The sequence below is a fragment of the Daphnia magna genome, linkage group LG2 (assembly GCF_020631705.1).
Source record: "Daphnia magna isolate NIES linkage group LG2, ASM2063170v1.1, whole genome shotgun sequence".
Taxonomy (NCBI): Eukaryota; Metazoa; Arthropoda; class Branchiopoda; order Diplostraca; family Daphniidae; genus Daphnia; species Daphnia magna.
The window spans coordinates 16,676,063-16,692,822 of NC_059183.1; the positions used below are offsets into that span (position 1 = coordinate 16,676,063).

At 37.2% G+C, this 16,760-nt stretch overlaps 4 protein-coding genes and 1 long non-coding RNA gene across 9 annotated transcripts; 2 read left to right on the plus strand and 3 right to left on the minus strand.

The window, feature by feature from the left end:
* The first annotated feature begins 214 nt into the window (after nt 1-214).
* LOC116917667 (4-hydroxyphenylpyruvate dioxygenase-like protein) lies at nt 215-4,894 on the plus strand. Of its 3 annotated transcripts, none has more exons than XM_032923226.2 (7): nt 215-365; nt 447-521; nt 589-680; nt 3,264-4,017; nt 4,091-4,242; nt 4,316-4,428; nt 4,485-4,894. In XM_032923226.2, the coding sequence occupies exons 3-7, from the start codon at nt 636-638 to the stop codon at nt 4,654-4,656; spliced, it is 1,236 nt and encodes a 411-aa protein (XP_032779117.1). In that variant the 5' UTR covers nt 215-365; nt 447-521; nt 589-635; the 3' UTR covers nt 4,657-4,894. The 3 variants fall into 3 exon arrangements, with proteins under 3 accessions (XP_032779117.1, XP_045024799.1, XP_032779116.1); XM_045168864.1 differs by having other exon boundaries at nt 217-365; nt 442-521; XM_032923225.2 differs by having other exon boundaries at nt 220-521.
* LOC116917670 (ubiquinone biosynthesis O-methyltransferase, mitochondrial) lies at nt 1,139-2,728 on the minus strand. Of its 2 annotated transcripts, XR_006642972.1 has the most exons (5): nt 2,373-2,728; nt 1,914-2,286; nt 1,691-1,850; nt 1,443-1,630; nt 1,139-1,378 (listed from the first exon to the last, which is right to left on the minus strand). XR_006642972.1 is itself a non-coding variant. In XM_032923229.2 (4 exons), the coding sequence occupies exons 1-4, from the start codon at nt 2,537-2,539 to the stop codon at nt 1,503-1,505; spliced, it is 828 nt and encodes a 275-aa protein (XP_032779120.2). In that variant the 5' UTR covers nt 2,540-2,726; the 3' UTR covers nt 1,139-1,502. The 2 variants fall into 2 exon arrangements, 1 of the variants encoding a protein (XP_032779120.2); XM_032923229.2 differs by having other exon boundaries at nt 1,139-1,630; nt 2,373-2,726.
* Nucleotides 4,895-5,789: 895 nt separating the features above from the next.
* On the plus strand, nt 5,790-6,982 carry LOC116917673 (coenzyme Q-binding protein COQ10 homolog A, mitochondrial). The gene is made up of 3 exons (XM_032923232.2): nt 5,790-6,108; nt 6,179-6,382; nt 6,443-6,982. The coding sequence occupies exons 1-3, from the start codon at nt 6,020-6,022 to the stop codon at nt 6,888-6,890; spliced, it is 741 nt and encodes a 246-aa protein (XP_032779123.1). The 5' UTR covers nt 5,790-6,019; the 3' UTR covers nt 6,891-6,982.
* Nucleotides 6,983-7,538: 556 nt separating this feature from the next.
* On the minus strand, nt 7,539-9,610 carry LOC116917672 (ubiquinone biosynthesis O-methyltransferase, mitochondrial). The gene is made up of 4 exons (XM_032923231.2): nt 8,549-9,610; nt 8,123-8,489; nt 7,909-8,068; nt 7,539-7,815 (listed from the first exon to the last, which is right to left on the minus strand). The coding sequence occupies exons 1-4, from the start codon at nt 8,710-8,712 to the stop codon at nt 7,694-7,696; spliced, it is 813 nt and encodes a 270-aa protein (XP_032779122.1). The 5' UTR covers nt 8,713-9,610; the 3' UTR covers nt 7,539-7,693.
* A 4,218-nt stretch (nt 9,611-13,828) lies between these two features.
* On the minus strand, nt 13,829-16,630 carry LOC116917674. 2 transcript variants are annotated; one of them, XR_004391230.2, is made up of 4 exons: nt 15,023-16,630; nt 14,275-14,379; nt 14,082-14,199; nt 13,829-14,018 (listed from the first exon to the last, which is right to left on the minus strand). It is a non-coding gene; the product is annotated as an uncharacterized LOC116917674 (long non-coding RNA). The 2 variants fall into 2 exon arrangements; XR_006643107.1 differs by having other exon boundaries at nt 14,275-14,384.
* Between the last annotated feature and the right edge of the window lie 130 nt (nt 16,631-16,760).

A 16,760-nucleotide genomic window follows, 5' to 3' on the forward strand; every position in this document is an offset into this window, starting at 1 on the left:
GACTCATCCTTCCTTAAAATGATCGCCTATCCTCCATACTTACCTGTGTCCTTGTAGGTTATGTGTCGGTTAAAATTTAGAGTCGTGGAACGGAAAATGCAAAAAGAAAGGTCACACGTGTCGTTTTTTTTTCTGGGAGGCAAATAGTTCCTTACCCCCCCTTTTCCTCATTGTCTCATCCTCAAAAAATTTTATTTACATTTATAATTCTGCTGCAGTCAGTTATTTCAGTGGGGCAAGGAGCGTCATTTGCCGAATCTGTGGTGCATACCAGTCGAGTGTGTGTTGCAAAACGACACATTGTTTGCAGTTGTGCTAGAGAAACGCTGTAAAATTTCAAGCTCTGTCAGTGATTTAGTGTTGTGGTATGTCTATTCCAGTTTCTTTTCCATCGCACTGCCAGTTAGCCGACATGATTGTGTTGTATTTCGTGTTTGAAAGATTAGATGTGTGTATGTAGGACATCGCGGTTGATCAACAACATTCTTACTGTTGTTCAACACGCGTTTCATGAACCGAAGGTACACCGCAAGTCTTTAAAAGCAGTTGAATGTTCCGTAGCCCGTTTCTAATTATTTTGTTTTTCAGAGTGAACGTAGGCTGAATTTTAAGCGCTCGTAAACACGGCCAACTCAATGAACTCGGCGCTGCTCACAAAAAGGGAACCCCATCTCTTGCCGGTAAGTCAAAAAATTGCCTGATATGCTGATTGTTTATTCGTTTGTTCAAGTTACATAGACTAAGGTTACACTACGTATGAGTTATAATAGGAAGGTCATTTACTCCTACTATGTGTATTAGCAAGTAGTTATTTTTTTATATGCGGGGTGTGAGTACTGACGAGGATAACAGCACGGATGCTGGACAGATTGCGTAATATTGGATAAAACGGGTATTTGAAACAACGCTCTAACGGCTGCTAGTTCTGTATCAAATTGGCGGGTTGATCTTCATATCGTAGAGAACGGTGGAGCCGTAAATTGTTTAGCAATGGAATTTGTTAGAGAGCTGGAATTTAAGGAAAAACTTATTTAAAATAGGATAGAATCGAAAATCCACGGTGGTCCTTTTTCTTCACGTTTTAAATGCATGTATGTAATGCAGCTTCTACCTGTAAGGATCGCCGACAAAACTGAGCTAAATGATACACGTTGTGGCTTGTATTTCAAGGGCTGTACGCTACATGTTCAATTTATTCATTCCCTCCATTGTATTAATTTAAGCAATATAATATTTTGTGTAGAACTCTGCCAATATCCCAATCACAATTTTTATACATTTTTGATCAAAGTAGTTGTCAAAGTATCGGACACGCTAACATGAATTTTTGCCGATTTTTGCTTAGAATGTGTTCGTGCTAAGAGTCAATTTCCATAAACTGTACTCAGGTTGAAAATTGTGGCATAAGTAATTTGCATGACGTGAATTTGAAAACGACCCACCATTTGTTAAGATCTCCATAACGAGGCTATATAGTGAATTTGATATTTTCCATCAATTATTTACCACTTGCTATGATGGGATTTTTGTACGTGTAAGGCATAATTGACGCTAGTGGATTTAGACCAAGTCCATCTGTCAATGAAGGGATTATAGAAATAGCCACGAAGCTGCCGCAGTTGACAACCATCTAAAAATCACTCCAAAATACAATTAACTGGATTTTTGTAAATGATGTTGACTTGCATACTTTTTTCTGTTTCAAAAATGAGCTCGTCCGGAGTGAGAAACTTTGTCCATTCATGTGTCCCTCTTGGTATAATATTAAAAACGTATTCCGCTCCAAAGATGACGAAGGCCCAAGAAGCAGCAGTCCTATTTTGGGTGGTTATAAATAAAGAACCTCCTGGCTACAGCAAGGATTTGCGTTCTAATTTTCTAATTAAGCAATAATGATTCCAAAAATCTAATACCTTTAGCAATTGACTGCATTTCTTGACAAAAAATTTCTGGTTTTCCACATGCTCTATAACTTCCGATGCGACGACGGCATCAAATAGAGTTGGAGAATGAGCATTAGATGGGTCGACATCTTCAACAGTTTTGACTGCATAAGACACATTTTTTAGCTTCATTTTGTGGGCGCGTAGAAGAGCTACTCGAATATTATCTTCGCTCGGATCGATGCCTGTAACACTTGCTCCTAAACGACCTAGATTTTCGCTCAAAATGCCCGCACCGCACCCGACGTCTAATATTTTGCATCCGGCTAAAGGAAGTGCGCGGGTAGCGTTTGTCACGACTGATTTTTGACAAGAATAAATGCCACGTTCAAGAAAAGGTACTCTATGGAACAAAGAAATAATTCTAAAAGCGTTCTGCTCACTTCTTGCATTTTTTAAGGTTTGAAATTTTTAGTGTCGATAAATCACCTTAGTTTATTGAACGAGTGTAAGGGCTTGACTGGTCCGTCGACGTCCCACCATTCCTTTGCCATTGCATTGAATTTTCGAAGCTCTTCAACACTTACAGTTGATTTCAGAGAAATATTTCTACAGAAACGTTGATTTGCGGTTATCGTACGTTTAAAACACAGCATTCTTAATTTCTTGTTAAAAACAATTTAGTAGAATGAAGAAAGGGGGGAAAACGGATTGCGTTTTTCACTAATTTTAAAAATTTTCTGGTAGGTAACAATGTATAAGTAACACGAAAAGGGTTACGTAACAGTAAGAAATGAGCGCTCGAGACTGACGAGAACGAATTAGCAACTGAAAATGCCAGAAAATGTTTGCTTTTCAATCCAGGATTTTTTTTGGTCGTCGAGTACTACAATCTAATTTTGAACAGGTTCTGCTCTGTATTATAAAATTACTACTGCAACCTGCCGTGCTGCATTGATTGGAAAGTGACCCAAGCTTTACATACTAGTCCAATTGTAATGGATAAAACTATTTTGCTTCGTCAGTCGCCTAGAATAATAATGCGAGTTGGATACCTATCTCATTTGATATCCATTTCATTTCGAATGTGTGAAGCCAACAAAAAAGTCCTGTTCTAATAACTAACGATGAAAGGAAAAAAACTTTCTCGAAGTGAGAAGTCGGAGACCACGCGACCTCTTTAACAAAACGATTAGACTTGTCTATAAGACGCAACACAAAACAATTGTAATCATAGTTTTAAAAGACTCCTAACAGACCCAACGTTGCTTCTGCCTCCCAATCATTTAGTGTCTTAGACGCAGCAAAGAAAAAAAGGACTTGTTTAACATTTATTCGGTTTTTTTTGTTTTGTTTTTGTTTTTTTTTTTCTTTTTCAAGATGCGGTTAAGTGCGTTACATCACATCGAGTTGGCCGTTTCTAATGGCAAAAAAATCGTTTCATATTTTATGGACAAACTTGGATATTCTCTCAGAGGTCGAAGAGAAACGGCAGTGAACACACAGTGGGTGATTGGAAGTCATAAATCCATTTTCATCGTCACAGAAAATAAGAAACTTTATCGCCCAGAATTTGTGCCATTTTCTCAATTCTCGTCATCCGTTAATCAGGTTGATACCGTTTTTAACGTTGCGTTGGAGGTGAAAAACCTGGAACATGTCACAAATAAAATGCAGAAAGGTGGGGGAAAGCTATTCCATCCGGTCACAGAAGTGGAAGACAAAACGGGAAAAGTAAGATATTCAATTGTTGGATCCTGCTGTGGCAATATCATCCACACACTCCTGGACAAATCGCAATACCAGGGATCATTCCTTCCTACATTTCAAGAGTCTTTTACAGCCCGAGGTGAAGAACCTTTTACACATGTTGACCACCTGACATATGTGTGCCATCCCGGTGAATCCCAGAACATCATCAAATGGTATCAGAATTGCCTAGGCATGCAGAAATTTCAAACGAATCCAACCGAAGACTTGAATGAGGGTCTAGTAATCAAAGATGGTGTAGGAATGAGATTGCGCGTTATGGATTACTGGCCCTGTGCTGAATCCGGAATTTCTAATTCAAATCCGGACGCAATGGACGACACGTCTTTAAAAATCGTAATCGCTGAATCTCTTCCAGAGAAAGGTATTTGTTCTCGTTAGTGTGCATTACGACGATTTATCGAATAACTGTTTTATATTGATGCATATTGAAACAGAGAATACTCATATTAGTGCCTTTCTCCAAGGCCACGGTGGACCGGGTCTTCAACACATCGGCCTCGCCACACATGACATTACTAGCTGCGTAGGTTCCATGATTCGCAAACAAGTTCTCTTCCGGACACCACCTAGAGCCTATTATCGAAATGTATGACATCCTCAAGAACGCAAAATATCGCCACGAGTTTTAGTTTACTAGATGCGAATTCATTTGTTTCCAGGAATGGAAAAGAAAAGAAATTCAAGCGGCAGGCTACAACATTGACGAATTTCAACGGTTGGGTATTCTCCTCGATTCTGAAGCAGATACCGCAGATACAAGTAGTCGCGACAGGTAATTTAAGTTCTTCACGTGACCGTGCATGAATAATTCTCATGTCTTTTGGACAGGTATCTTTTGCAAATTTTTACAACACCCTTGTTCAAAGAAGAAACATTTTTCATGGAAGTGATGCAGAGGAAAGGAGCGCGAGGATTTGGAGCCGGTAACGTAACGGCATTAGCTCGCTCAATTGAGGAGGAAAACCTGATTTTGAAAGAAGCAGCATCGCTTAAGATATAAGACCCTAAACATTTGTTTCTCTACCAAAAGTATAATGCTACCGTTTAAATGATTGGATCTAAAAATTCTGGTAGTGCACGTATATAAAGAGTGCAATGATGCACTCAACGGGGAACTTTTTTCGTAAACAATATGGAGTTTCTGAATAAGCTTAACTAATAACTATGTCGTCGCACAAGCTGTCGGTTTGCATTCTATTTTTTGTTTGCGCTGGTATTCAATACATATGGTAAATTCATTCGTTTGATCTATATAGAACACTAGATAAACTAGAAGTTGCCATTGCGTATTCTTATTTCACAATTTGCTGTAACAAAAGAGATTGAGGGTTGGAAAGTTATGAGTGAAAATCGTTACACATTCATTTTTAGAAAAGGTTCTTGTCCAAGATCTGCAGGTTGCATTTTCTAAATAAGTCAACTAAATAAAACTATGAAAGTTGTTTTGATCTTGGTGCTTACTGTATTTATTTTTAAATTTTACTTTATGCTCTACTTTTTCATGCACGTATGACCTAGCGACCCATCACTAACTTAGGCTAAATGTGTCTTTCCTTGGCATAAAATTTGTTTCATTTATCCGATAGGAAAAGCCCAAGAAGTAAGAAAAACTTGTAACTCCCAATTATCAAACTGTCTAACATACTTTTGTTTTAAAAAACAAGCTTGCAAAAACAGGTTACTGACATTGCTTAGCGTTCGTATGTAGCCTAACCTGTTACTTGACTTCTATTTAAGTATAGTACACCTACGCATAACTCCACTGCACATGCAACTCTCTCTTGAGTTCAATGAGTCCTCTGTGAAATAGTGAGGGAGCACGATTGAAAGTTGACTAGTTGAATGTTCTGTCCTGAACGACCAGGTTGCTCCAGATATTAACCTGTTGTTCCATTTTTTCCCCTTTTTTTAAGTAGCTTAAACAAGCTTTGGAAGAAATAGTTGGGTAAATAACGTATTTTTTCAAGGAAAAAGAAAGAATATCACTTATCTGCCGCATCGTGTTAATGAGGCACACGTTTTTTTTTTCTTTTTGTCCAGCGCTGCTGCGCTCATTTTAAAGGCATACCAGGTGATACCAGTTTTTTCACTCATGCAGGTTTTTATAAAACGATAAGCTGGAGAACTGGATGGCTTGATTAGAAAGAGGCCATGCTCAGTCGTTTCTCAACCAGCACTGTGGAACCTACTCGTTTGCGTCAGTTTCAACTGCTCTTGCATGACCTACCTCTGTTGTAATGCGTCATGCTAGAGTCCTGAACCTTAATTAAATCGTGTGTGCTAATATATTCCGCAACCAAATATTGCTTCGTGATTCGCAAAAATATAATTTTTTCGCCAAGCTTGCCAGTAAAAAAAAAAATATGTCGAAAAACTTCTCATTACCTCTAGCTGTCCTTTTTCGTGGTAGTAAAACTCAACTAACCAGGAAAAACGTGATTTCTTTTTCGAGGTAAATTATTATTAATCTTTTTTCATACAACTGATATCTTGACTAGAAGTTTTGTTTTTATTTTATGTAGAAAATGCATTAAATATCAATGCATTTCCACACAAGCTACTGGACAAAGGCATCCTGTCCACCAGGAAAAATTCTCTTCACTAAGTACACTTCACAGAGAATTTAAAGCAACGAACCTACTTGTTCCAAATCGTGGCTTTAAACTATCAGTTGCGCTGCAAAAGGAAAACAAAAGAAAGGATTATTCTGAAAAATTTTTATTAGGGTAGACAATTTGTAGGCCAACATTTTTTTATTGTTGATTGGAGATCATACATTTTTGCAGGTATTCTATGGAGAAACTATTTAATATTGTCTATGACGTTGAGCATTACAAGGATTTTATTCCGTACTGTACAAGTTCAGTAGTCACATCCCACAAAACACCTTGCCATCTGACAGCCGATTTATCATTTGGATTTCCACCTTTTCCAGTAGAAAGTTTTACAAGCAGTTTCACGCTAACTTCACCAACATTGGTGAAGTCAGTATGCGTGGATAGAGATCTGTTCAATTACATGGTGACAATCTGGAAATTCAGTCCTGGAATTAACGGAAACCCTAACACTTGCATCCTTGACTTTTACTTGTCGTTTGAATTCCGTTCGTTATTCCACACGCAACTGTCACGGATGTTCTCAGACCTAGTTGTCAGAGAAATGATTACTGCTTACACAGCAGAGGCAAAAAGACGTTATGGTACTGCATTACCGATAAAATCGTATGGTGTTTAATTAATTATAAAATTCTTAAAGATTGTATGGTTTTTGTGGTAGCCTATATTACATCATTTATCTGCTCTATTACAAGGTTTTAGTTCACGGAATCAGACGTTTTTATGTTCAAATAGAGCAGTTACGGAAAATTTATAGGAAGAAACTGCTTTGATGTAAACAAGAGCCGACTCCGCTCAACTGGCTCCAACAGCTGGGGGTTGTTATCGTAAAAAGGGGCAGACCATGGCCTATACGACAGCGCGCCGGTAGTCTATGGGCTAATGGGTACGGTAACTGAGTTCCTTCCCAAGAAATAGCTGTAAAGTTCTGGCGCGAAATTCTTTGTTGGAATTCTGGTATCTTTTTGCTTCCGTCTCACATATATTATAGAATCAATTTTTTTAAATTAGAACAAGCAGCTCTGGTGGAGGGCATTGCGTGCGTACAATACTCAAAGCGAAGCAAAATCAAGCTGATGTGGCCGCGCGAAGATTTTACTGAAGTTGTATCAGAAAAGAAATTCATGTAACACACTGCGCTTTTCCTGATTTGACCACTTGTAAAGCGAGACGACGAAGTGGACATGTTGAGGCAGCTGCATCCGTTTACTAAAAGGCAATAGCGCCTTTTTTAAATAAGAGGCCTGTTTAAGATGCATCTCATGGATAGTATTCACAATTTTATTTTATTTTATTAACAATGAGCTATTGTTGGTTCCTCAACTAAATACAAAATATAACACAAATCACCGTTAAGGCTCATAATCGTAACCTAGTGTTCGACAAACAATAACAATCCAAATTCTTTCGTAAGATTCGAAGCTAATTGTGAACTGATTTTGTAGCGTGGAGAGCATAGTTGACACTGGTGCATCTGGACCAATGCCATTTGTTTAAGAAAGGATTGTAGGCCATTCCATGAAGCTGTCGCAATTGACAACCATCTGAAATTAATTAATTAATTTTAAAAAAAAAGGAAAGAAAGAAAACCTGATACAAATACTGTAACTATAATTTTTTTCAGACAAACTACATACTCTTAGTAAAGAAGGAATTAAGTTCATCTGGAGTGACAAACTTGTTCCAATCATGGGTCCCTTTTGGAACAACATTGAGGGCATATTCTGCAGCACAAATGGCGAGTGCCCATGAAGCAGCAGTTCGATTTATTGTTGTTATAAATAGAGATCCTCCTGGCTATGAAAAACATTTCAATTACAAAATAAAAATAAACATGGCAAGATCAAATACCTTAAGCAAATTGGTGCAGGTTTGAATGAAAAATTCAGGATTTTCTACATGCTCAATAACTTCTGATGCAGTAACTGCATCAAAAAGAGTAGTCGGATTCAAGGTCTGAAAATTTTCAACAGAATTGACTTCATATGTAACATTCTTAAGCTTTAGTTTCTGTGCATGAAGAGAGGCAGCTGCAACATTTTCTTCGCTGGGATCAATTGCTGTAACATTTGCACCCAAACGACCTAAACTTTCACTTAAAATGCCTCCACCACATCCAACATCTAGGATTGAACACCCAGCCAAAAGGCTTGCAGGAGTAGCATTCATGATAGTTGATTTTTGATAAGAAGATATTCCATTTCTTATAAAAGGTACCCTGAAAAATTTTCACTTAAGTCTGATTCTGGACTTTAAAAAAATTTTATATCAAACTACCTTAGTTGGTTCAGCGAATGTAAACCATTAAATGGCCCATTAATATCCCACCATTCATTTGCCATTTTACTGAATTTTTGTATCTCATCTTCACTTAACGTTGATTTTGAGCAGTAATTTCTGGGTAAATTTCGGATTGCTATTATCGAACGTTTTAATAGCATTTTGTGTTTTCAAATAGAACCCTCTTAGACGTCCGAGTATGTTTACGATCTATAATATACGGGGCTCTAGTGTAGCGATCGGCCCCGATTAGCCATAATCGGGTTAACTGCCCGCCCCGGGTTTTGGGTCAGGGTGGTCGGGGTGAAAGAGTAATTTTCCGCCCGGTGGGAGCGCCTCTTACGGGTGTGCTGTTTCACTCGACTAAGAAAACAAACAAAAACTCATTTGTCATTAGATGGCAGTCCCACCGGGCGGAAAATCACTCATACGCCCCGACCATGCCCCGACCCAAAACCCTCATTTTTTTGTTTAGTAATCCCCGCAAGAGGGTACCCCTTTTCTGAGAGGGAAAATAGCCATAGTGGAGCAGCCCGACAGCCCGACGAAAAACTCCACACACACGCCCCACAGCCCACACACACTACACACCACAAGCAGTAGGGGTGGAGGAGCTTTAGGGTGAGGAGAAGGAGAGAGCCAATCAGAGGGCCGGAATAGTCCCACTGGGATGTAGCCGTGACGGTCTCGACCCTTCGAGACCGTCTCGTGGAGACCAAAGGCGCGTTTTGGCGTCTACCTGGTTGATCAGGAATGAGGTTGAGTTGCGATCAACCGCATTTTTGTGTCAACCTGGTTGAACTGAACCAATGTTTTGGCGACAACTGATATTTCCCCCCTTGGTTGAGGTTCAACTTCAACCGCCAGTCTATATGGCCGAGTTCTACCATGGTCCTAGAGCATGGTAGAACCAGAACCGAAGCAGACGACCCAACCCCTTTTTCTTTGCCGAATACAATTGTTATATGGCAACAAAGCATTCACGAATAATTAAAAAAAAACTAGCAGACGTTATTATTTTTTTTTTCATTTTCCCTTGTCCACCATTTTTCTTGAAGACTGGCGGAAAAAAATAGAAGGGGTAAAATTAGGAACAAGAAAATAAAAGAATTAACAAAACTTTCAAACCTGATGCAGTAATCAGTTGGGCACACTGAATCGAGAATCGACAGCGTATAAATTATAAAATTAATAAATATTGACAGCACATAGAAGACAACCTAAGATAGAGAGAAGGGGAGAGGGGACACCAACACCACTGCCACATTTTATGAAAAATGTGGTTTTCGCCGAATAATGAAGTGGTGGGTAGGGCTCGGCCCCGGTTCTCGAAAACCCGGTTTAACCACGGTTCATCGCCAAAAAAAGTCGTCCATGAGCGATCCGGGTAGTCTATTTGCCAAAGTGGGTAGCTGGGCGGATTTGATGGGCAAACCGGGTATACTCACCGCCATCTTGGAAAATGGCGGCTTGCAAAGCCCCAAGTTAAATTAAAAGGGAAGGTAGCAAAAAAAATTTTTTTGTGGCGGGAAATTCAAAGGGCGTCACTTGATTTCAGGGAAAAACTCGGGTAATCGGGTAGGAAATCAGGGATAACCGGGTTTTGAACCCGGGTAATGGAAACGGTTTTCGAAATTGTATTACCCACATGGTAGATGGTACCCGGGTAGGTATTGGGCACAAAGTCTTAGGAACCGTTACCCACCAGATCCAATTTTTTTGCCGAGAAGACCTACCCATTCGCCCAAATACCTACCCATTGGAAACGGGGCCGAGCCCTAGTGGTGGGCGTGACTTCGGCTCAACTTTCATTTTGGTGTCAACTGAAATGTAAACTTGGTTAGTCCGACTTCGACCAACCGAGTTGATCTAAAATCCATAAATGAAGTTGGTGCGCTAACAGAACTGTTTTCGTTAATTTTTTAAACGGCTAGTCTAAAGAGAAAACCAATGACTAAATCGAAATCAGCGTTCAATTTCGATTATGCCGTCTGATTTTTGGAGAATTTTAAGAGATGTCATTTTTGACCGATTTTGACAAAAGTGGAAAGGCTATACCCTTCCCACTTTTTCATTTTTGGCCAAATTTCAAATTTGGCTTAAAATACATGATTTAGATTCAGAATTGAATGAAAATCACGGAAATCAGGTTTATTTTTCTATTGGTCTTATAGTTTTTCATTTACATGTTAAAAACCATAAATGAAGTTGGTGCGCTAACAGAACTGTTTTCGTTAATTTTTTAAACGGCTAGTCTAAAGAGAAAACCAATGACTAAATCGAAATCAGCGTTCAATTTCGATTATGCCGTCTGATTTTTGGAGAATTTTAAGAGATGTCATTTTTGACCGATTTTGACAAAAGTGGAAAGGCTATACCCTTCCCACTTTTTCATTTTTGGCCAAATTTCAAATTTGGCTTAAAATACATGATCTAGATTCAGAATTGAATGAAAATCACGGAAATCAGGTTTATTTTTCTATTGGCATTATAGTTTTTCATTTACATGTTAAAAACCATAAATGAAGTTGGTGCGCTAACAGAACTGTTTTCGTTAATTTTTTAAACGGCTAGTCTAAAGAGAAAACCAATGACTCAATCGAAATCAGCGTTCAATTTCGATTATGCCGTCTGATTTTTGGAGAATTTTAAGAGATGTCATTTTTGGCCGATTTTGACAAAAGTGGAAAGGCTATACCCTTCCCACTTTTTCATTTTTGGCCAAATTTCAAATTTGGCTTAAAATACATGATTTAGATTCAGAATTGAATGAAAATCACGGAAATCAGGTTTATTTTTCTATTGGTCTTATAGTTTTTCATTTACATGTTAAAAACCATAAATGAAGTTGGTGCGCTAACAGAACTGTTTTCGTTAATTTTTTAAACGGCTAGTCTAAAGAGAAAACCAATGACTAAATCGAAATCAGCGTTCAATTTCGATTATGCCGTCTGATTTTTGGAGAATTTTAAGAGATGTCATTTTTGGCCGATTTTGACAAAAGTGGAAAGGCTATACCCTTCCCACTTTTTCATTTTTGGCCAAATTTCAAATTTGGCTTAAAATACATGATTTAGATTCAGAATTGAATGAAAATCACGGAAATCAGGTTTATTTTTCTATTGGTCTTATAGTTTTTCATTTACATGTTAAAAACCATAAATGAAGTTGGTGCGCTAACAGAACTGTTTTCGTTAATTTTTTAAACGGCTAGTCTAAAGAGAAAACCAATGACTAAATCGAAATCAGCGTTCAATTTCGATTATGCCGTCTGATTTTTGGAGAATTTTAAGAGATGTCATTTTTGGCCGATTTTGACAAAAGTGGAAAGGCTATACCCTTCCCACTTTTTCATTTTTGGCCAAATTTCAAATTTGGCTTAAAATACATGATTTAGATTCAGAATTGAATGAAAATCACGGAAATCAGGTTTATTTTTCTATTGGTCTTATAGTTTTTCATTTACATGTTAAAAACCATAAATGAAGTTGGTGCGCTAACAGAACTGTTTTCGTTAATTTTTTAAAAGGCTAGTCTAAAGAGAAAACCAATGACTAAATTGAAATCAGCGTTCAATTTCGATTATGCCGTCTGATTTTTGGAGAATTTTAAGAGATGTCATTTTTGGCCGATTTTGACAAAAGTGGAAAGGCTATACCCTTCCCACTTTTTCATTTTTGGCCAAATTTCAAATTTGACTTAAAATACATGATTTAGATTCAGAATTGAATGAAAATCACGGAAATCAGGTTTATTTTTCTATTGGTCTTATAGTTTTTCATTTACATGTTAAAAACCATAAATGAAGTTGGTGCGCTAACAGAACTGTTTTCGTTAATTTTTTAAACGGCTAGTCTAAAGAGAAAACCAATGACTAAATCGAAATCAGCGTTCAATTTCGATTATGCCGTCTGATTTTTGGAGAATTTTAAGAGATGTCATTTTTGGCCGATTTTGACAAAAGTGGAAAGGCTGTACCCTTCCCACTTTTTCATTTTTGGCCAAATTTCAAATTTGCTTAAAATACATGATTTAGATTCAGAATTGAATGAAAATCACGGAAATCAGGTTTATTTTTCTATTGGTCTTATAGTTTTTCATTTACATGTTAAAAACCATAAATGAAGTTGGTGCGCTAACAGAACTGTTTTCGTTAATTTTTTAAACGGCTAGTCTAAAGAGAAAACCAATGACTAAATCGAAATCAGCGTTCAATTTCGATTATGCCGTCTGATTTTTGGAGAATTTTAAGAGATGTCATTTTTGGCCGATTTTGACAAAAGTGGAAAGGCTATACCCTTCCCACTTTTTCATTTTTGGCCAAATTTCAAATTTGGCTTAAAATACATGATTTAGATTCAGAATTGAATGAAAATCACGGAAATCAGGTTTATTTTTCTATTGGTCTTATAGTTTTTCATTTACATGTTAAAAACCATAAATGAAGTTGGTGCGCTAACAGAACTGTTTTCGTTAATTTTTTAAACGGCTAGTCTAAAGAGAAAACCAATGACTAAATCGAAATCAGCGTTCAATTTCGATTATGCCGTCTGATTTTTGGAGAATTTTAAGAGATGTCATTTTTGGCCGATTTTGACAAAAGTGGAAAGGCTATACCCTTCCCACTTTTTCATTTTTGGCCAAATTTCAAATTTGGCTTAAAATACATGATTTAGATTCAGAATTGAATGAAAATCACGGAAATCAGGTTTATTTTTCTATTGGTCTTATAGTTTTTCATTTACATGTTAAAAACCATAAATGAAGTTGGTGCGCTAACAGAACTGTTTTCGTTAATTTTTTAAAAGGCTAGTCTAAAGAGAAAACCAATGACTAAATTGAAATCAGCGTTCAATTTCGATTATGCCGTCTGATTTTTGGAGAATTTTAAGAGATGTCATTTTTGGCCGATTTTGACAAAAGTGGAAAGGCTATACCCTTCCCACTTTTTCATTTTTGGCCAAATTTCAAATTTTGCTTAAAATACATGATTTAGATTCAGAATTGAATGAAAATCACGGAAATCAGGTTTATTTTTCTATTGGTCTTATAGTTTTTCATTTACATGTTAAAAACCATAAATGAAGTTGGTGCGCTAACAGAACTGTTTTCGTTAATTTTTTAAACGGCTAGTCTAAAGAGAAAACCAATGACTAAATCGAAATCAGCGTTCAATTTCGATTATGCCGTCTGATTTTTGGAGAATTTCATGAGATGTCGTTTTTGGCCGATTTTGACAAAAGTGGGAAGGCGGGATGAAGGCGTTGATGATCAGCGCACGCCTCATAGGACATGTATACGGAGTCTGTTTTGCCGGAAGAACAAACGGTTTCCGAGATATTATGGCGAATTGGCGACCAGGCCGTACCCTATCGGGAACTTCCTGAACGGAGTGAGGGCCCCAAGTCTAGAAATGTTATTCAACTGACCATTATTCACCAAGTGTAGAACAGCCAGCATTGATTACCTAAACAAAAACACACACACAAATCAGCATCCCGTGAAATTAATAAAAAATACATTACGATACTTTTATATTACGATACCATGGTATAAAAGTTATTATACCATGACGATTCTAACACGCATTTTACTTGTCATTCACGATCTTTATCAAAATGCACGTCAACGCCATCTAGTTTTTCGTCCTGAAACCCAACGAAAATAGATTTTATTTTTAAATTAGTATAATTCTTGCTTTTAAGTACTTGAACGTTACTAACCTCAGACAGTTGATTCCAATTTTAAATATAAAAACCTAGAATATCAACTACTAGTTGCAAGACGAGGCGCTAAAATATTTGTAGTTAAAACTGTCGTTGCTCAGCCTGTACTGATAGCGAAAAAAAACAAAACAAAAAAACACGGAATAATAGCGCATCACCCTAACGAATTCAAGAAAAATATTTGAAATTATTAGAACAATACATAAAATTTTCTAATTTTTTCTAATTGTCGCGAAAATTTTTCCGGAAGTAACCGGAAGTAGCCAATACCTCCGGAAATAGTAATCCCATAACGAAACGAGTAGGATTTTCGTGATCCTTCTAAAATTTAGAGTTCAAATGACGTGTTTTTAGCCAAAAGTTGGATTTGACCAAATTTGCAATTTCATGAACAAAAATTTTCAACAACAACAATTTTTCATGTTCAGAAAAATTTGCGATTTTTGACAATTTCGGGTATTTTGGGCTGACACATGGAGTTGACCCCAAATTTGACCAGGATCACGAAAATGTCAATCTTTTTCGTGACAGACCATTAAATAAGGAGTTTTTTTTACATTTTAAAACCGAAAGTTGAAATTCCGGAAATCTAAAAAATGAGCTTTATTTTCCTTTAAATGGTTAACAAGATTTTGATAGTTGTCAAATTAAACTATTGTTAATAAAAGTTATGCGGTGTTTTAAAAGTTCTAAAAGTACAATTTCAGTTCTGACACCTAAATAGACTTGAATCGAAAAATCATACATATAACACGATTAAACCCGTGACTTTCTTGGTATTTAGTGAAAACCTGCAACCGAAATGTGACAGTACTTGTCAAAACAATGTTTCGGGTTCTACTAGTATCTCGCTGGATGCAGCTAAACTGCGCAAGGCTCTTTCAATGATTCGTCTGCTCACCAACTGCTGCGCATGCGTGAATGAAAATGCCTTGAGGAATTACAGTTTTATATTTTTATAACCCTCCACTTATTCATGTAATGGTATTAATATTTATCCATCTATGAAGTAAAGTCTCGGAAAAAAGGTGGTTGAAAACCGAGTGTATCACTGGGTACCCCAGAGGTTTGATTGAAGCCCTATCGGGATATAGATTTTTTTTTTATCTCACATAAAAAATTGCATTTAAAACTATGTCATGCTGATTGCTGCCAAGTCAAGTAAGGCGCCTCCCACAAGGTTGTTTTTCAGCTGATCTAGTTACCTATTGGTTGACAATCTTTGTTTTATGAAGGTGAGCCTAAGTAATTTGTTTCTTAGTCCTCGGAAAATTGGAGAAGATGGATAACCTCTTAGGCGTCGTTGAGATATGCATGTATTCATCCATTCTGTACATTCGCTTTGGAACTGGTTTATCGACCAAACTAACGAACCTGTATGAACCTCATTCAGCTGTGTGCCAATTTAAATCTCTCCGCATTTAGGAATGTGTTTTTTTGGCATAAGATGACTATATACATTCAGGCAAGCAAAACAACTAGGTCAATCAGGATCCGGTCGGTCATGGTAAAAGTGAAAGTTGTTTTAATTATCTGAGATGTATTACTTATTCGTATGATGTACTTGAAAATAGAAAACGTAAGAGCCATTCAGAGAGTCGCTTTCACGGATAATTAGATTTTGACGCAAATTAATGTAGAAAAAAAATAATAAGGAATTGTGATAGTTTTATATCGTTGATGAATATCCTCCTTTTTAACACTCTCCCACGCATGCTAGAGATTAACGTAATACAAATTTTCATTTCCTCTAGCATCATTTGTAATACTCATCCTCGTCGTGATTAACCTCGCAGGCTGGCAAGTCGAAAACTAAATCAAGTTTCTTGTTTGGATAGATTGTTATACATACGGATTGTTATATCTACATACGGGTTTAGTGGCACAAAAGATTCCACCGAACCTGGTACGTTGGTAATAATGGCGAGCTCGTAGAATGTTTTTTAAACTTTCGATTTCGACTTTTCGCCGGAAATCAAGATAATTATATAAGTTTGTCAACAGGAAAAATTTACTTTTGCGAAGACTTTCAGTCGTCGGATGGCTTTCGCTGTTAAACTTGATTCCTTCTATATCGTCAGAAAGTTTACCCTTATTTGATAAATTTTCTCAAGTTGAAGGATTTTCAGTTGCGCACGTTGTTGTCTTATAATCTAGGAAATGAGAAACCCGCTAGCCTAACAAACACAACCTATCCTAGCGACAAATGTATACCGGTTATGCTTTCGATGAGACTATCGATGCTTATCCGAAGACTGAAATCGTACCGCGTAGCATACCAACCTGTCAAGTTATTGCGTCGAAATGTTGATCAGCATCTATAGACGTTTTCACTTTCGCTAAGACTTTCAATTTGGCTTTCTCATTTAAACTTGATTTTTTGTAGCCGTGCCCCAGAATGTTGTTGCCTTACGGATCTATCGAAGACTTTCAGTCACTCCATAGTGGGACGAAAAGAGGAAATAAAAGCTCTGGCAACCTAC

What these genes read in the sequence shown, in the direction of transcription:
- LOC116917667 (XM_032923226.2), top strand. Translation starts at nt 636, where the DNA reads ATGAACTCGGCGCTGCTCACAAAAAGGGAACCCCATCTCTTGCCG. An exon ending in TGAATCTCTTCCAGAGAAAG is followed by an intron (nt 4,018 to 4,090) that starts GTATTTGTTCTC and finishes ATATTGAAACAG; the next exon opens with AGAATACTCATATTAGTGCC. An exon ending in CTAGAGCCTATTATCGAAAT is followed by an intron (nt 4,243 to 4,315) that starts GTATGACATCCT and finishes ATTTGTTTCCAG; the next exon opens with GAATGGAAAAGAAAAGAAAT.
- LOC116917670 (XM_032923229.2), bottom strand. Translation starts at nt 2,539, where the DNA reads ATGCTGTGTTTTAAACGTACGATAACCGCAAATCAACGTTTCTGTAGA. An exon ending in CACTCGTTCAATAAACTAAG is followed by an intron (nt 2,287 to 2,372) that starts GTGATTTATCGA and finishes TTTGTTCCATAG; the next exon opens with AGTACCTTTTCTTGAACGTG. An exon ending in CATTTTTGAAACAGAAAAAA is followed by an intron (nt 1,631 to 1,690) that starts GTATGCAAGTCA and finishes AGTGATTTTTAG; the next exon opens with ATGGTTGTCAACTGCGGCAG.
- LOC116917673 (XM_032923232.2), top strand. Translation starts at nt 6,020, where the DNA reads ATGTCGAAAAACTTCTCATTACCTCTAGCTGTCCTTTTTCGTGGTAGT. An exon ending in AACGTGATTTCTTTTTCGAG is followed by an intron (nt 6,109 to 6,178) that starts GTAAATTATTAT and finishes TATTTTATGTAG; the next exon opens with AAAATGCATTAAATATCAAT. An exon ending in TCTGAAAAATTTTTATTAGG is followed by an intron (nt 6,383 to 6,442) that starts GTAGACAATTTG and finishes ACATTTTTGCAG; the next exon opens with GTATTCTATGGAGAAACTAT.
- LOC116917672 (XM_032923231.2), bottom strand. Translation starts at nt 8,712, where the DNA reads ATGCTATTAAAACGTTCGATAATAGCAATCCGAAATTTACCCAGAAAT. An exon ending in CATTCGCTGAACCAACTAAG is followed by an intron (nt 8,490 to 8,548) that starts GTAGTTTGATAT and finishes AAAATTTTTCAG; the next exon opens with GGTACCTTTTATAAGAAATG. An exon ending in CCTGCACCAATTTGCTTAAG is followed by an intron (nt 8,069 to 8,122) that starts GTATTTGATCTT and finishes TGTTTTTCATAG; the next exon opens with CCAGGAGGATCTCTATTTAT.